General features: G+C 36.8%; 1 protein-coding gene across 2 annotated transcripts in view; it reads left to right on the top strand.

Annotated features, from left to right (window-relative positions):
- Positions 1-14,072, top strand: part of si:ch211-130h14.4 — a 34,335-nt gene that overhangs the window by 1,322 nt on the left and 18,941 nt on the right. For both annotated transcript variants that reach the window (XM_041249913.1, XM_041249912.1), the window contains exons 3-4: positions 8,316-8,444; positions 12,367-12,522. In XM_041249913.1, coding sequence (XP_041105847.1) covers positions 8,316-8,444; positions 12,367-12,522 — 285 coding nt within the window. The remainder of the gene's footprint in view (positions 1-8,315; positions 8,445-12,366; positions 12,523-14,072) is intronic.

Here is a 14,072-nt window from a genome sequence, read left to right as displayed (position 1 = left end):
TTTCGGGTTTGGTTAAATTATCTCAAAATGATAATTGCATGGCATAACCACAGTAATATATAGCGTATTTCATTTACTATTGTGAGATATATAATGCAGATATTGGGGAAAATTCACTTAACCATGATTTGCTCCATTGTGTTACTGAAGTTACAAAACTAGAAACAAACATCTTATGAATACCAAAAAACCCATGGATTCAATACCTTATTTTGTTATTTTTTTTTTTTTCCAAGTTATTTCAATATGTGTTTCTTTCCTTTCAGAAACACATATTGTACTGTGTTACCTTCTCCATTTATTCTGGTCTTTGGATCGTCTTTATACATATGTGCTTATGTATGCTGTGACCTGCATGTAAATAGAGACATCAATCCAGTTTCTTACCAGCACTGAAAAGAGCACCCTGTATGAATTTAGTATGAAACAACAATATATTTCATTCGGGGCCTGAAGATAATACTGTAGTAAACTTTAACGGTCTGCCAAGGCATTTTCGGGGGGGGGGGGGGTTCTGGCACACTTACATTTTTAGCTATATCTTGGGCACAACTCATTTAATGTGGTGGAATATTCCTTAGCTCTCCTTAGTGGTTAAAGTGGAGTACATAAGAAAAAACTGCTGGTTTAGCACGAATATGTCATGCCCTTATTCTCTGGAAGCACTTCCCCTGTAGGTCACTGTACCTGCAAATTATATGCTTTACTTATCTGTAGGGCCCTGTGAAATTCACCACAGAATTAAAACAATAGAACTAACCTGCAATTCCATCCTAAAACTCCAGATGTCCATGTAGCCAAAATCTGATCTAAAGAATAATATGAAATCAACACATTACATTCGGAATAATTTGAAAGTACCCCCTAATTATGAGGGACAGTTATTGCCATTCTAAAAATTTATGCTTTTAAAGAAACAGCTTACCTCGAGATGCACCTGGATGCACCAACAAACTCAAAAAACATTTATTTGAGAGATTGCGCGCAGAAATATCCATCTGGTGTCTCTACACTCACTTGATTGCAATGCATGGTAAGGTACTTATGTAGGATCTTATGCAGTGGTTTGAAAGCTGCAACGTTAGAGTTCCTCAAATGTATAATAAAGTTACAGAATTAATAAATACATACCGAGCACTGGCATAAGAGTTGCACGGCACAGATGCCAATATAAACAAACACAATGTTAAAACTTTCCACAAAGTTTATGAAAAATTGATGAACTACTACAACCCTAATCAATGTTGAATAAAACCATAAACCACATTTTATTCAACTAGCTCACAAGCTTCTGAAGGCTGTAAGGATTTTTGACCCACAACAAGTTTGTAGTTTGGATAAAGAAACCCTCCCGTTAGAGTCTATTCCAGGGTTTGATGCTTACTGTAAATCAGAAATTGAGTTATATCAGCTATAGCAAAAGAAAACAGTAGTGGAATTTCTTTGACCGAAGTTGACGATGTGTAAGTTTAACAGCAAAATATAATGCACAACCGAGAATTTATTTATTGTTGTCTTTCATGCAGTAGAAAAGAAGTCTGATGCATTGTTATTACATCTGTGTCTTCTGTAGTGACTAAAACATTTTCTTATGTTAAAATATGGGGATGGAAGTACACTATGGTAAATTACTTTAAAGCAGAGATAGTTATCCAACACATTCCCGTAAACCTTATCTAAAATGCATTGCCATCATTTCTCAATGTCTCACATTTTCCTATATGAAACACGCACACAAAATGGGAAAGGTAATTCAATTTTTTAACAGTATTTTATTTGAAGCTAATAGTTAAGACAATGCATTGATCACTCTACAGTACCTGTCAGCTTCAAGAAGGAAAAGCAGTCGAAAAAAATACCATTCAAAATCAAATACAGGTTTTTAACATAATGTGAGCATCTTTCATATTGTAAAACATAAGATGGTAATATTGGTAATATTGGGTAAGATTTTTGGAAACAAAAAGGTTCTTGATCTGCTGTTATCCTTAGTTACAGCTTTAAAGGAAGGAGAAAAGGTTTTATTTATTCTGTTGCACCATTTCGTTAGCAGTTTGGCCAGTCAAGCAAAAAAAGATTTAAACCAGTGTCAAGGAGATGTGAGAATACTTTATTGTGCCATTATAATTTTGAACACTTTTTCAGATTATACAACTCTAAAAAATTAAGATTGGAACATAATTGGTGTTTTGGTCTGTAAGCTTTTTTTGTCAGGGCTGCCTTGCCAACTGCACATCTAGATGGAAGGTCCGAGATTTATTTCAGTTTCTTCCGTAGGACTTTTTCCTTTCATGTGGGTATTTAGGGCTGTATCACAAGTTGCTCCGAAGTGCACAGAGGCACCATTGTTGGAAGTGAGGGGCTGTTCTATTTAATAATCTGCTTTCATCATCATTTACGTGTACAGAATTGAACCCCCATGCACTGTGCCTGGCCACCAAAAAAAGCAGGGAAGAATGATTGCTAGTACGGTTGTCTTGGTTACAACTGGCAACACAGCCTTGTTTTTTTTTTCTGTCCTGAAGCAGAAAAGACTAATGAGCAATCTAATTTGCGTGCATTGCACTTAAAGTGGAAGACAAATGTACTTCATTTCAGAGAGAGATTTAGAAAAGAGAGACCTTTTCCTGCCAGTGTTCCACCACAGAGCTATCAGCGCTCAGCCTGGCACAGGGAAGTCCCAACATGTCCGCCACAGATTGATGACACAAGTTCACAAAACAGACTGCCGTCTGCTGCTTAGAGTAATTCACAGCCAGCTTCAGCAAAAGACAAGATAACTGCGTGGGGGGGCTTTACACTCCATATTACTGTGGCAACAGAGATAATATATAGTGCCCTGTTGAAAGAGGTATTGTGCTGATAGACAAAGCCTACACTTCTAAAATAGAGCAGTCCAATCTTAAAGGAGGTACCTTGGTGCTCAGTGATTAGCAGTGGAATGATAGACCTCCCTGCTATGGGACACACTGTGAAGGTCAGGACAAGACCCTTTTCCACCTGATGTGAGGGCAATTAGCACCCGTTTCAGTATCAACCAGCAAACACTTACGAAGCCATAAATTATGGTTAAGTGCAATGTCCTTAAATTCCATCAGACTACTGCTAGATTACAGCACTTTAGTTAATCCTTTTTTTAAACTTTTATTTTACTCCAAATTAAAGAAATACACATAAAAAAGACTTATTTATATAATAAGTGCAGACCATTATTTGGTGTTTTCCAGTTGTTAATTAGATCCATTATTTTAGATATACTCTGCATTGATTGCATAAGTATACATTATATAGTTTAGATCTAAGAGCTTAGCAGCAGAGTATATTTTGTGCCTACGTGCTCTATGCACAGTTCCTACTGCATACCTGCTGTTACAAAAGTGAACTTTAATAAAGCTGCCAGCTACAGTAGTCTGGAGGTGCTGTTCTTTGCTCTACTGCTTAAGGCACAGATATTAGTTCAGTGAACAATGGTGTGTGTGTATATATATATATATATATATATATATATATATATATATATATATATATATATATATATATATATATATATATATATATATACACAGTGCCTTGCAAAAGTATTCAGACCCCTGACCAATTCTCTCATATTACTGAATTACAAATGGTACATTGAAATTTCGTTCTGTTTGATATTTTATTTTTAAACACTGAAACTCAGAATCAATTATTGTAAGGTGACATTGGTTTTATGTTGGGAAATATTTTTAAGAAAAATAAAAAACTGAAATATCTTACTTGCATAAGTATTCAACCACTGTGCTGTGGAAGCTCCCAGTTTGCACCGATGAAAGAAATTGCCCTAACGAGGACACAATTACCTTGCCATTGGCCTCCACCTGTGAACCATTAAAGTTGCTGTCACATTTTCTTGATAAAAACCCCACTGTTGAAGAATCATTGGTAAGGCTGTGAATCTGAAGGAAAATGAAGACCAAGTGTTTGGATATCCCAGTGAGCACAGTTGGATCAATAATCAGGAAGTAGAAGCTTCACACCACCCAGGCACTGCCAAGAAAAGGCTGTCCCTCAAAACTCAGCACTCAAACAAGAAGGAGACTTGTGAGAGAAGCCACAGAGAGGCCAACAATCACTTTGAAGGAGCTACAGAGTTCAGTGGCTGGGAGTGGAGTAATGGTGCACCAGTCAACCATATCAAGAGCTCTGCATAACACTGGCCTGTATGGGAGGGTGGCAAGAAAGTACCATCTGAAAGCGCATCTGGAGTTTGCCAGAAAGCATGAGAGTGACCCAGCTGCGATGTGGGAAAAGGTTTTGTGGTCAGATGAGACCAAGATAGAGCTTTTTGGCCAAAACTCAAAGCGCTATGTGTGGCGCAAACCTAACACTGCCCATGCCTCAAGACACACCATCCCTACAGTGAAGTATGGTGGTGGCAGCATCATGCTGTGGGGATGCTTCTCATCAGCAGGGAGTGGGGATCTTATTACAATTGAAGGAAGAATGGATGGAGCAAAATACAGAAAAATACTGCAAGAGAATCTGCTTTAGTCCACTAAAAAACTGAAGCTTGGCAGGAAATTCACCTTTCAGCAGGACAATGATCCCAAGCACAAGGCCAGAGCAACATTGGAATGGCTCAAGAACAAAAAGGTGAATGTCCTACAGTGGCCCAGTCAAAGTCCTGATCTCAATCCCATTGAGAATCTGTGGCACTATTTGAAAATTGCGGTCCACAAGCGTCGTCCAACCAACCTGAACAACCTGGAGCAAATCTGTCAAGAAGAATGGGCTAAAATCACTCCGACACTGTGTGCAAAGCTGGTACATACTTACCCCAAAAGACTTAAAGCTGTTATTGCAGTGAATGGTGGTTCTACCAGATACTAATGTGTGGGGGTTGAATACTTATGCAAGCAAGATATTTCAGTTTTTTGTTTTTCTTAAAAATATTTCTCAACATAAAACCAATGTCACCTTACAATAATTGACTCTGAGTTTAAGTGTTTTAAAATAAAATATTGAACAGAACAAAATTTCAGTGTACCATTTGTAATTCAGTAATATGAGAGAATTGGTCAGGGGTCTGAATACTTTTGCAAGGCACTGTGTATATATATATATATATATATATATATATATATATATATATATATATATATATATATATATATATATATATATATATATATATACGCAATATATATGTGTGTGTGTGTGTGTACATACCATTGTTTCTTAGCTCACTGAACTATTATCTGTGCCTTAAGCAGTAGAGCAAAGAACAGCACCTTCAGACTACTGTAGCTGGCAGCTTTATTAAAGTTCACTTTTGTAACAGCAGGTATGCAGTAGGAACTGTGCATAGAGCACATAGGCACAAAATATACTCTGCTGCTAAGCTCTTAGATCTAAACTATATAATGTATACTTATGCAATCAATGCAGACCATTATTTGGTGTTTTAAAGTTGTAAATATATGTGTGTATATATATATATACACACACACACACACACACACACACACACACACACACACACAGTACCAGTCAAAAGTTTGAGTACACCTGCTTGAAACCAGGTTTTTCATGATTATCTATGCTTTTAACTGTATGAACTTGTCTATAAACACTTAATACTTCATTATATGATACGTGTACTTATATAAGCTGATAATCATAAGTGAATTGCATTCAGAAATGTAATTTTTAAATGAAAATGTAAATCTCGTCAATTTCAGTGAAATGGTCTACCCCTGACTTGCTTCGAAAGCTCCTTGGTCTTCATGGTTGCTTTGCTGGATCACTATGTGAGTTGCAGCTTGAAAGTCTTTATATACCTGAGGGAAATTACCTACAAGTTAAACCACTTTGAGTACACACAGGCTGAAACCATTTCATTAATTTTGTGACCTTTCAAACAAATCATTTTGCCATTTTTTTTTAGCTGGTTGGAATACTTATATGCAAAGTGAGTATTTATTTCTTTTTTGTTCCCTGCAGATGAATCAGAGTATTTGCAGTGTGTCCTTGGTAGCACCAAACATTAGTGACGTGGAAGGGTTCTTTTTAGCGAGAGCAAGGAGCACACCAGACTGTATGCTGGGTGCTTTCCAGAAAACATCTTTATTATATTTGTCAGAAATAACATTTGAACACAAAACTGTGGTTCCCAAAACCATTATCTCCATTTAAGGATATATTTTTTTTGTATAGGTTTTCAGAGGGTTCAACTCTCTTAAGAAATAGTGAATAAGGCTACATGGATACCCAGCCCTTTGTAATTAATGACAACAGGCATTCCAAAAACGCAAGTTTAGGAACGTGTGTGTCAGAGTTTCTCAAGGGTGAAATATGCATGTATATATTATGAAACCACTAGCATTTTAATCATGTAAGGATTTATTTTATGTTAAGAAACACATCAGATCAATGCCTCATTTCTTTCTTTCTAAATATAAATATTCATCTTTCAAATCTAATCATATTCTTTAAAAATGAACACATCCCTAAATAAGTATTCAGGTCATGAATAATAATGATAAAGCATTTGATATAATTCGCTATTTTGGGACTGCTGAAGTGTGCTTGTCTGAGTACAGTTTTAATGTAATAAATGAAGCAAGCAAGAAAGATCTCTGTACTAATGTCTCAAAGAGACATTTTAATGTTCAGATAACCTCTGCATCTAGTTGAGTGTGTGGCAGGCATTACATTTGACATGTTATTCCTTTTTTAAGGAACAGGTTGCATTGATATTTTACATTTTTCACAAGAAAGAGTTAAAAATGTGTTGGGAATGGAGGTTGTTCGTAAATCTGAAGTTATTTTTCAGTGTCTTTTATAAATGTGTACACCTGCAGTCTGCACCCTCAATCTGATGAGTAATACAAGGATGCAGCACAGTAAAGCAATATTGTTATGGTTCGATAGTATTTGAAACAGTACTATAAATGGAAATCGTAACTGTAGCAAAAACACAGATTTAAACATCCAGCAAAACCGTAGTGTTTGTTTTTTTACACAAAACAGTTTTTTTTTGTTGTTTTTTTACACTAAAATGTGACAGGTAAAATCTGTGCCTTAAGCGGTAGATGCTGTATAAGTGTTATACCGTATGTAGAGCAAAGAGCAGCCACTCTGTAGCGCGAGGCTAAAATTCAAGAATGTTGAAATATTTTACTGACAGTTCCTGCATGCTGTAGCTGACGCCTTAATTATGGTTCACTTCTGTAACAGCAGGTATGCAGTCGGAACTGTGCATAGAGCACATAGACACACACCATATATTATAGCCTGAAAAGAAAAACATTCTGAATAATATAAGTGAAATTAGTAGAAATAGACACATTAAACAAAGCAGTACTTTCTGAGGGAAAGGCTAATAATATATGTCTTTTTTGTAAAGCTTTTGGAATTAATTTTCTAGCAGAATGGGTCTTTTAGTAGATACATTTCCTCATGGCATGTTGACTGCGTGTGCAGGATGGTTTATCTGTGTCTTATGTGGTAGATGTTGTGTAAGTGTTATATAATATTTAGAGCAAAGAACAGCACCTTCAGACTATCAAATAACACAGCCAATCAGTAGCTCTAGGTCAATAATTGTTTTATATTTTACTCACAGTGCATACTGTAGGTGGCGGCTTCATTAAAGTTTTGTAATAGCCGTATGCAGTAGAAACATGGCATAGTGCACACGCACGCACGCACGCATGCGCGCGCGCACACACACACACACACACACAACCCTCTGTTGCAAAGAGCCCTTAGATCTAAACTATATAATATAGCCTGAAAAGAAAAGCACATTCTATAGCATTCTCTAATTTTAACCTAAATATATACCCTTGTATTAATGAATAGGTTAAGCAAATAAAACAGCAGGACCCCAGTTAAACAACAATTACTGAATAGGATTATTGTCCCACAGATGGCTCGTGCTAAAATTCAACAGATTTTATATTACAGAACCTTATATTATCAGTTTCACCTATTTGCACAATACTGACTGCATGCTACCAGAAATGCAGAAGAGATTCTACAGTGGTCAGTGTTTTGCCATTCAATGTTGTATAAAGTTTGCAATAAGTTTTTAGCTCTAAAGAAGTCTTATCAGAGCCACTGGCAGACCACATGGCTCTACCAGCAACAAAATAGATCAAAGGTGTGTGAGATCCCATACTGCCGGCACTGGCTGTTGCTGTTTTCAATGTACTGTGGGACTCTTTTACCTCTGGATTTGGGTTTGATCAGCTTTTCGGTCATTTGTTTTTCGAATTGCATACATCTATTGAAGGGCTTTTAAATATCTGTGCTGTGTGTTTTTTTGACAGAATGAAAACAAAATTGTTTCAAAGAAGAAACATCCAATGAAGGAAAGGAAGGATTTTTACAAAAAAACATCAGCTGCTGATGATGAGGATGAAGAAATTAAAAGAACAAAGCAAGCCATCTTAGATCAGGTAAACGTAAAGTTTTTTTTTTTTTAATATATATTTTTAAAGCAACTAGAACACAAATAATGTTTACTACCTATTATCTGAATATTTTTTTTTGCTTTGAATAAATGCAGCACCTTTATTCTTGAGCTACATTATGCTGCATGTCTTTGAAATCTGTAAAACGACTTCATTTTTTTGCTTATCTGACATATGATTGCTAATAACAGCAGCGCAGGTATCTTGTAACAATAGGCCAGTTTACACTGTGGTTTGTTTCATGTTTGAATGGACAGTGCGCATGAAACTTGGCAGGGAAAGCTTGTGAAAATGTCCCAAAAAAATGTTCTCAATATTTTACCGTGAACGTCCCAATTTCTTGTGAGATTCTAGGAAATGCTTGTAAAATCAACGCCCATTTACACATGTAAACAAGTTTCTCGTGAAAATGTTAATTGGCTCGTTCAAGTCCTTTCCTAAAGCTGCTATAAAAGTCACATGGGAATACGTAAGTTGCCATGATCCAAAGATGGCAGCAGGGAAGTTAATGTTTTGCTTGCAGTAATTGCATAATCGGGTTGATGCTGCAGATAACACCACTTTTTTCTCAATCTAGAACTTTGTATAATGCTAATCATACACGGATCTAAAGTATCATACAGATTATATTTACCAAGTTTCTGTTTAAAACTATTACTAAAAATGTTTGATAAACTGCATCGTGGGCTTGTGAATTCAGGTGGTTACAGCTACTGTACAGTACTTCAGAATATACAAATAGCTTTCCAAACAACTGTCAAAACGCCTTTATTGTAAAGTACTACTAAGTACTATGTTTAAATATGTATAACTATACTCCAATGCAATTTCTCCTAGTTACTTACTTATGTCTGACGAAAAACCTGTGTCCATCCTCCACTTACATCCGTTGGAGCGATGAAGAGATTCGGGTGTTAATATTCATAAGAGATGAGGATATGATGAGGCAGCTTGATACAGTGCACAACACTTACATTGTTTAACCCACTCTCAAAATAAATTGTGGTGTGGAATTTTTGTGTCTTATTTCATAAAGAGATACAAAATAAGCTAATGAAACTAAAATGAGATACAAAATAAAAGTACACCATCGAGTTATAAAAATAAAGATAGCAGTGCATCTGCAAAAGCAGGGCCCTCTTCATATCGCTGTTGTGTAATTCTTGCTGATGGCTGAGTTAGCTGTTCCTCTGCTTGCCTGAACACCTCCTTACGGTCGTGCACTCCATGACTTGGTTCATTTGTGAGATACAGAGCGTGAAGGAAGGACAGATGGAAAGACAGACAGACGGCATCATTGTAGTTTACTGTGGCCAACTTGGCATGGCTGCAATAAAATTAAAAAAAAATTAAGAAGTTAAAATCTCTCTAGCGAGTTTGTTTACTATCACTATCCCAGGGAACCCCATGCTGACATTAAATGATAACCGTTGTTTAAGACCCATTAGCTTAATCCTAGTGATTGAAAATGAACTTCCTTGTTGTATAAGATTGGCAGGGATGTGGTTAAATTCCCTTACCTGCCTGGGTTTATTGTGTTCAGGTGGCTGGGGTTGAGTAGCATAATTAACGATCAATCAACACCCAGCCACCTGACATAAAAGGAGGCCTCAGCTTCCCATTAGGGAGAGGAGGGAGCTGAGGAAGCAAGCTGGTGTTTGTGCTTGCTGTTTTTGGTTTTTTGGTTTTTTTTCTTCTTCTTTTTTTTTTTTTTTTTTTAATTCTCATCCAGTGAAGGCATCGCCCAGCCTAGAAACCTTTATTTTTGTAAGTCTTGTTTTATGTCTTTCTATTTGTGTTTAAATCCCCTTGTTTTGGCCCTTGTGCCCTTTTTTGTGTTTATTTGTAATAAAACTATTATTTTTTTGAACTGCAGTCTGTCTCTGGGCCTCTATCCACTCGCCAGCAGGTCACAACCACTTAGTATGGTCAAATGTGAACTGCTTTGCGAGCTCTGCATAAGTCTTTTCTAGTCAGCTACAGTATCAGCTACAAGTTCCATACAGTTGTGAATGGCAACAGCTGTCCTGTTTTGCAGGCAGATTCTTGTAACATTTTTCATTTAAACACATTAAAAAAACTGGCAAGTAACATACATTCTCATTTTGTGTGAAGAAGGTCATTTGGCAAATTGCAGATAGTATTATTGCCCGTGTCTCCTGTTCCCACAGATGCGCTTCAAGTTTTATTAGGCGTTCTACTTTGAGCTTGGCATTCAACATCGCAAAATAAAATTGCTGAAATGTCCTAATGTGGCTGGGGACACAGCCGACTCTGTTTATATAAGGTCTAATACAAGGTCTGTTGTCAGAACAGGAGTTCTCTGAAACATAAATAGTTTATATTCTTTTATTATGTCTGTCTGAAGACAACAGACACTGACCATGTACAAAGAATGTAACATGTTAAAATAACACGAACATTTAATATTTCTTAGCAGTCAATGAAAATTGGAAAAAATCTTGCTCTTGTCTATTTTACAATAACCCTTCGTGTGTATTTATTGTAAATAATGTTGTGTGTAAACTGTGTTTATGAATAGTTAATGGAGTACCTGACGCTCCTGGGAGATCCAACCCTCTCTGTGTGGTTGCAGGACAGAGCAGCCTGTGAATGCCAGCTGCGGGTTCCAGCAAGGCGTCAGGTATAAAAAAAGTCCCGCTCATACCCATTGGTATACTTTAAGGGATCTACTATCCCTGAACTAATCCCTGTTCTTAAAACTAGTTAACCAAACCCCAGCCCTGGATATACACGTGATGGTGTGGTTTTGACTTCCTCTTCATAGAGCACACCGTATATACACTCAGTCTTCAGCAATCTTTGTCTTTTCATAAAGCTCCGATCCCGGTTCACCCACATAGCAATCGGTTGATTTCAGCTTGATGTTTCGGTAGCGTGGATGGTCTTAATCCTGGCACTTGTTATGGCCTTGCAGCAGCCCTGAGGTGTATAATCGGGATCTTTTCATTCTTGATGCCCATTGGAACGTGCCCATCTGCTGGTAAGGAATCCGCAGCTGGCATTCACAGGCTGATATTTCCTGCAACCACACACAGAAGGTTGGATGTCCCAGGAGCGACAGGTTCTCCATGAATTCTTCATAAACACAGTTTGCACACAACACTATTTAAAATAAAAAAATACATACACTTTTCATGGGAAGGTCTCCCGTCCTGCCACTATACTACAGAAAAAAAGCTGTAGGAGGACTGGAACGAGGTTATTGAATCAAAAGCAATGAAGACAAATCCAGCTCCTGTTTTCCCTACAAACTCTTTCAGTCTCTGTATAAAGTTTAACCATATTGGATTACCAAGTACTAGAAAAAGTGCATATAGTTGGTCTGGTACTTCATGAGCTTGACCTGGAGGTGAAAAACAAATGTTTTCTACCTGAGTGACAACGCCATGGCTCGGTTAGTTTGTGAGATACAGAGTGTGAAGGAAGGGCTGACTGAGAAACAGACCGACGCATCATTGTAGTTCACTGTGCCCTTATGGCACGGCTGGATAGCAAAAGTAAAAGGAGAACAAAGAAGTTCAAATCACTCAAGCGAGCTGTTTAATATCAATATCCCAAGAAACCCTGTGCCAACATTAAATGATAAGATTGTATGTTCCAGCAGTTATGTAGGGGGTTTGATAATGAACTTCTTGTTCGATAGATTATACCAATATACCATTTAGTAGGTAAATATGAACTGATTTCCAAGCTCTTCAAAAATGACATCTTTATTTTACTGGTACTTGTGTTGTATATGTTTTTTTTATTACTTGTTAAAATGCTTGTATACCATGTTTCTTTTCAGACCGAAAACTTCAGGAGTTTTAAAACGCCTTGACAACTTTCTGGTGTTTCTGATAATGAATGGTCCTCATTTCTCCTCTCTTGGTTTGTTTTCTAGCGCCATCTAGAGGCATGTAAGAATATGTACCGTCTCAGGGATGCAATGCATTTGCACTACAGGGATCTCTTATGTAAAAAGGTTCAGAAACAGAGACAGCAGATTAGAGGACGAAGCCTGGAGCTACAGAAACAGACTGAGAAACCAAGAGGGCAGGTAAGAACAAACAAACAGGAGGGATTCACGGTCTTATCTTATCTTGACGTCTTTCTAATGAATTGCTTTATATATGGATACATGTTGTTTAGCAACCATCGTTCTGCTGAATTGAAGGAGGCTATCTCTTTTTGCCTGTAACACATCTGAATACTCAGCTGCCCCAAATGAACTGCTGAGTCAAAGTAAATCAGGGACAAAATCATGAAATACAACATATAGCCAGCAGGGGGTTCCATGTGCTAAGCAAAATAAAAGGTATAAATATTTTGCTTAATTTAGGCTGATGGCAAACTTGCTATTTTGTTTATTCATATTATACACAAAACATAGTGATATAATATTGATATGATATTGGCTGTAAAGAGAAGTGTAAAATTCAGAGTTTATGGTTGGCCGGCCCGGAACTTGTTTTGTCAAAACAAATAGTTGACAGAGAGAGTCTTTCACAGCCTTTCCTAAGTTCAGGTAAGTTTTAATACTTTTTTTTTTAATGCATTAAAATTATTGAAATATCATAATATTAGTTTTTAGATTTAAAAGTGAAAAAGTGTTTGTGCTAGATGTTTCTTGTTTCTGTTCACAGTTAACAATGAGTCATACTTCAAATAAGTGTTTTTCTAACTGCTAAGGTTACAAAAAGTGGTACCCAAAATTAATAGCACCAAAGTGACCATCAGTAATAAAGGGTAGCTAGGGTTAGTGCTATGGTTAGGGTTAGTGTTTGGCTTATTTAATGACTTGCCTCCAGGTGGCAGTCTTCTAAAGTTTTTAGAACTTTGTATACTTACCTGCATCTAACCCTTTCCAGCTGCTGTTTTAATATCACATTAAAGGAAGTGTATAGTTTTATATATTTATTTCTACACAAAACCACACATACAATCTGAATCCTAGGGTTTCCTTGAAAATGTGTTTAAATCATGTCCAGGAAAAATAAAGTTTTAAATAGAATAAAATGAATGTCCCACACCGAACTGACTGTGTGTGTGTGTGTGTGTGTGTGTATGCTAAATATTGCCTTATAAATGGCTATAATTCTGTATGTCTTTGAATTACCTTTGAATAACAACTGTAAAAACACAATCAAGTATTTTACAAACAGAACAGAAAAGTTGTAGATTTAAATATGTTTTATTCATTTCAATTAAAGGACTTGATTTAACACAGAAAATGTTTTTATTGACTCAAATGTCAAAGTGTTTCTTACAATTTTATTTTAATATTAACTGTTTCATTTTACTTTTCTGAAAATGCAAACTGCAATGAGGTTTATAGACAACTGAATATGATGCCTAGTGGCTGATGTAAGGATAGGTGCAGTGCAAGCAATTGCAGCTGCAAAATCCAAATTGCCTAACGGCCAGGCAATTATTTTGCACTACAACCTATGTAAACTTAAGAGCAATGCAAATTACTCAACACGCAAATAATGAGCTGCAGTCATGATAATGTGGGTTGCAATGAGCACCGCCTGTGCATCAGGGTTTTTAGCGGCTGCACTTACAGCCCAGAGGTGAGGTGAGTAAGGAGGACAGAGAGCAGTAGGC

Source organism: Polyodon spathula, chromosome 5 (assembly GCF_017654505.1).
Source record: "Polyodon spathula isolate WHYD16114869_AA chromosome 5, ASM1765450v1, whole genome shotgun sequence".
NCBI lineage: Eukaryota > Metazoa > Chordata > Actinopteri > Acipenseriformes > Polyodontidae > Polyodon > Polyodon spathula.
Note: the sequence above shows the minus strand (reverse complement) of the source record. Positions and strands in the feature narration are given on the sequence as shown.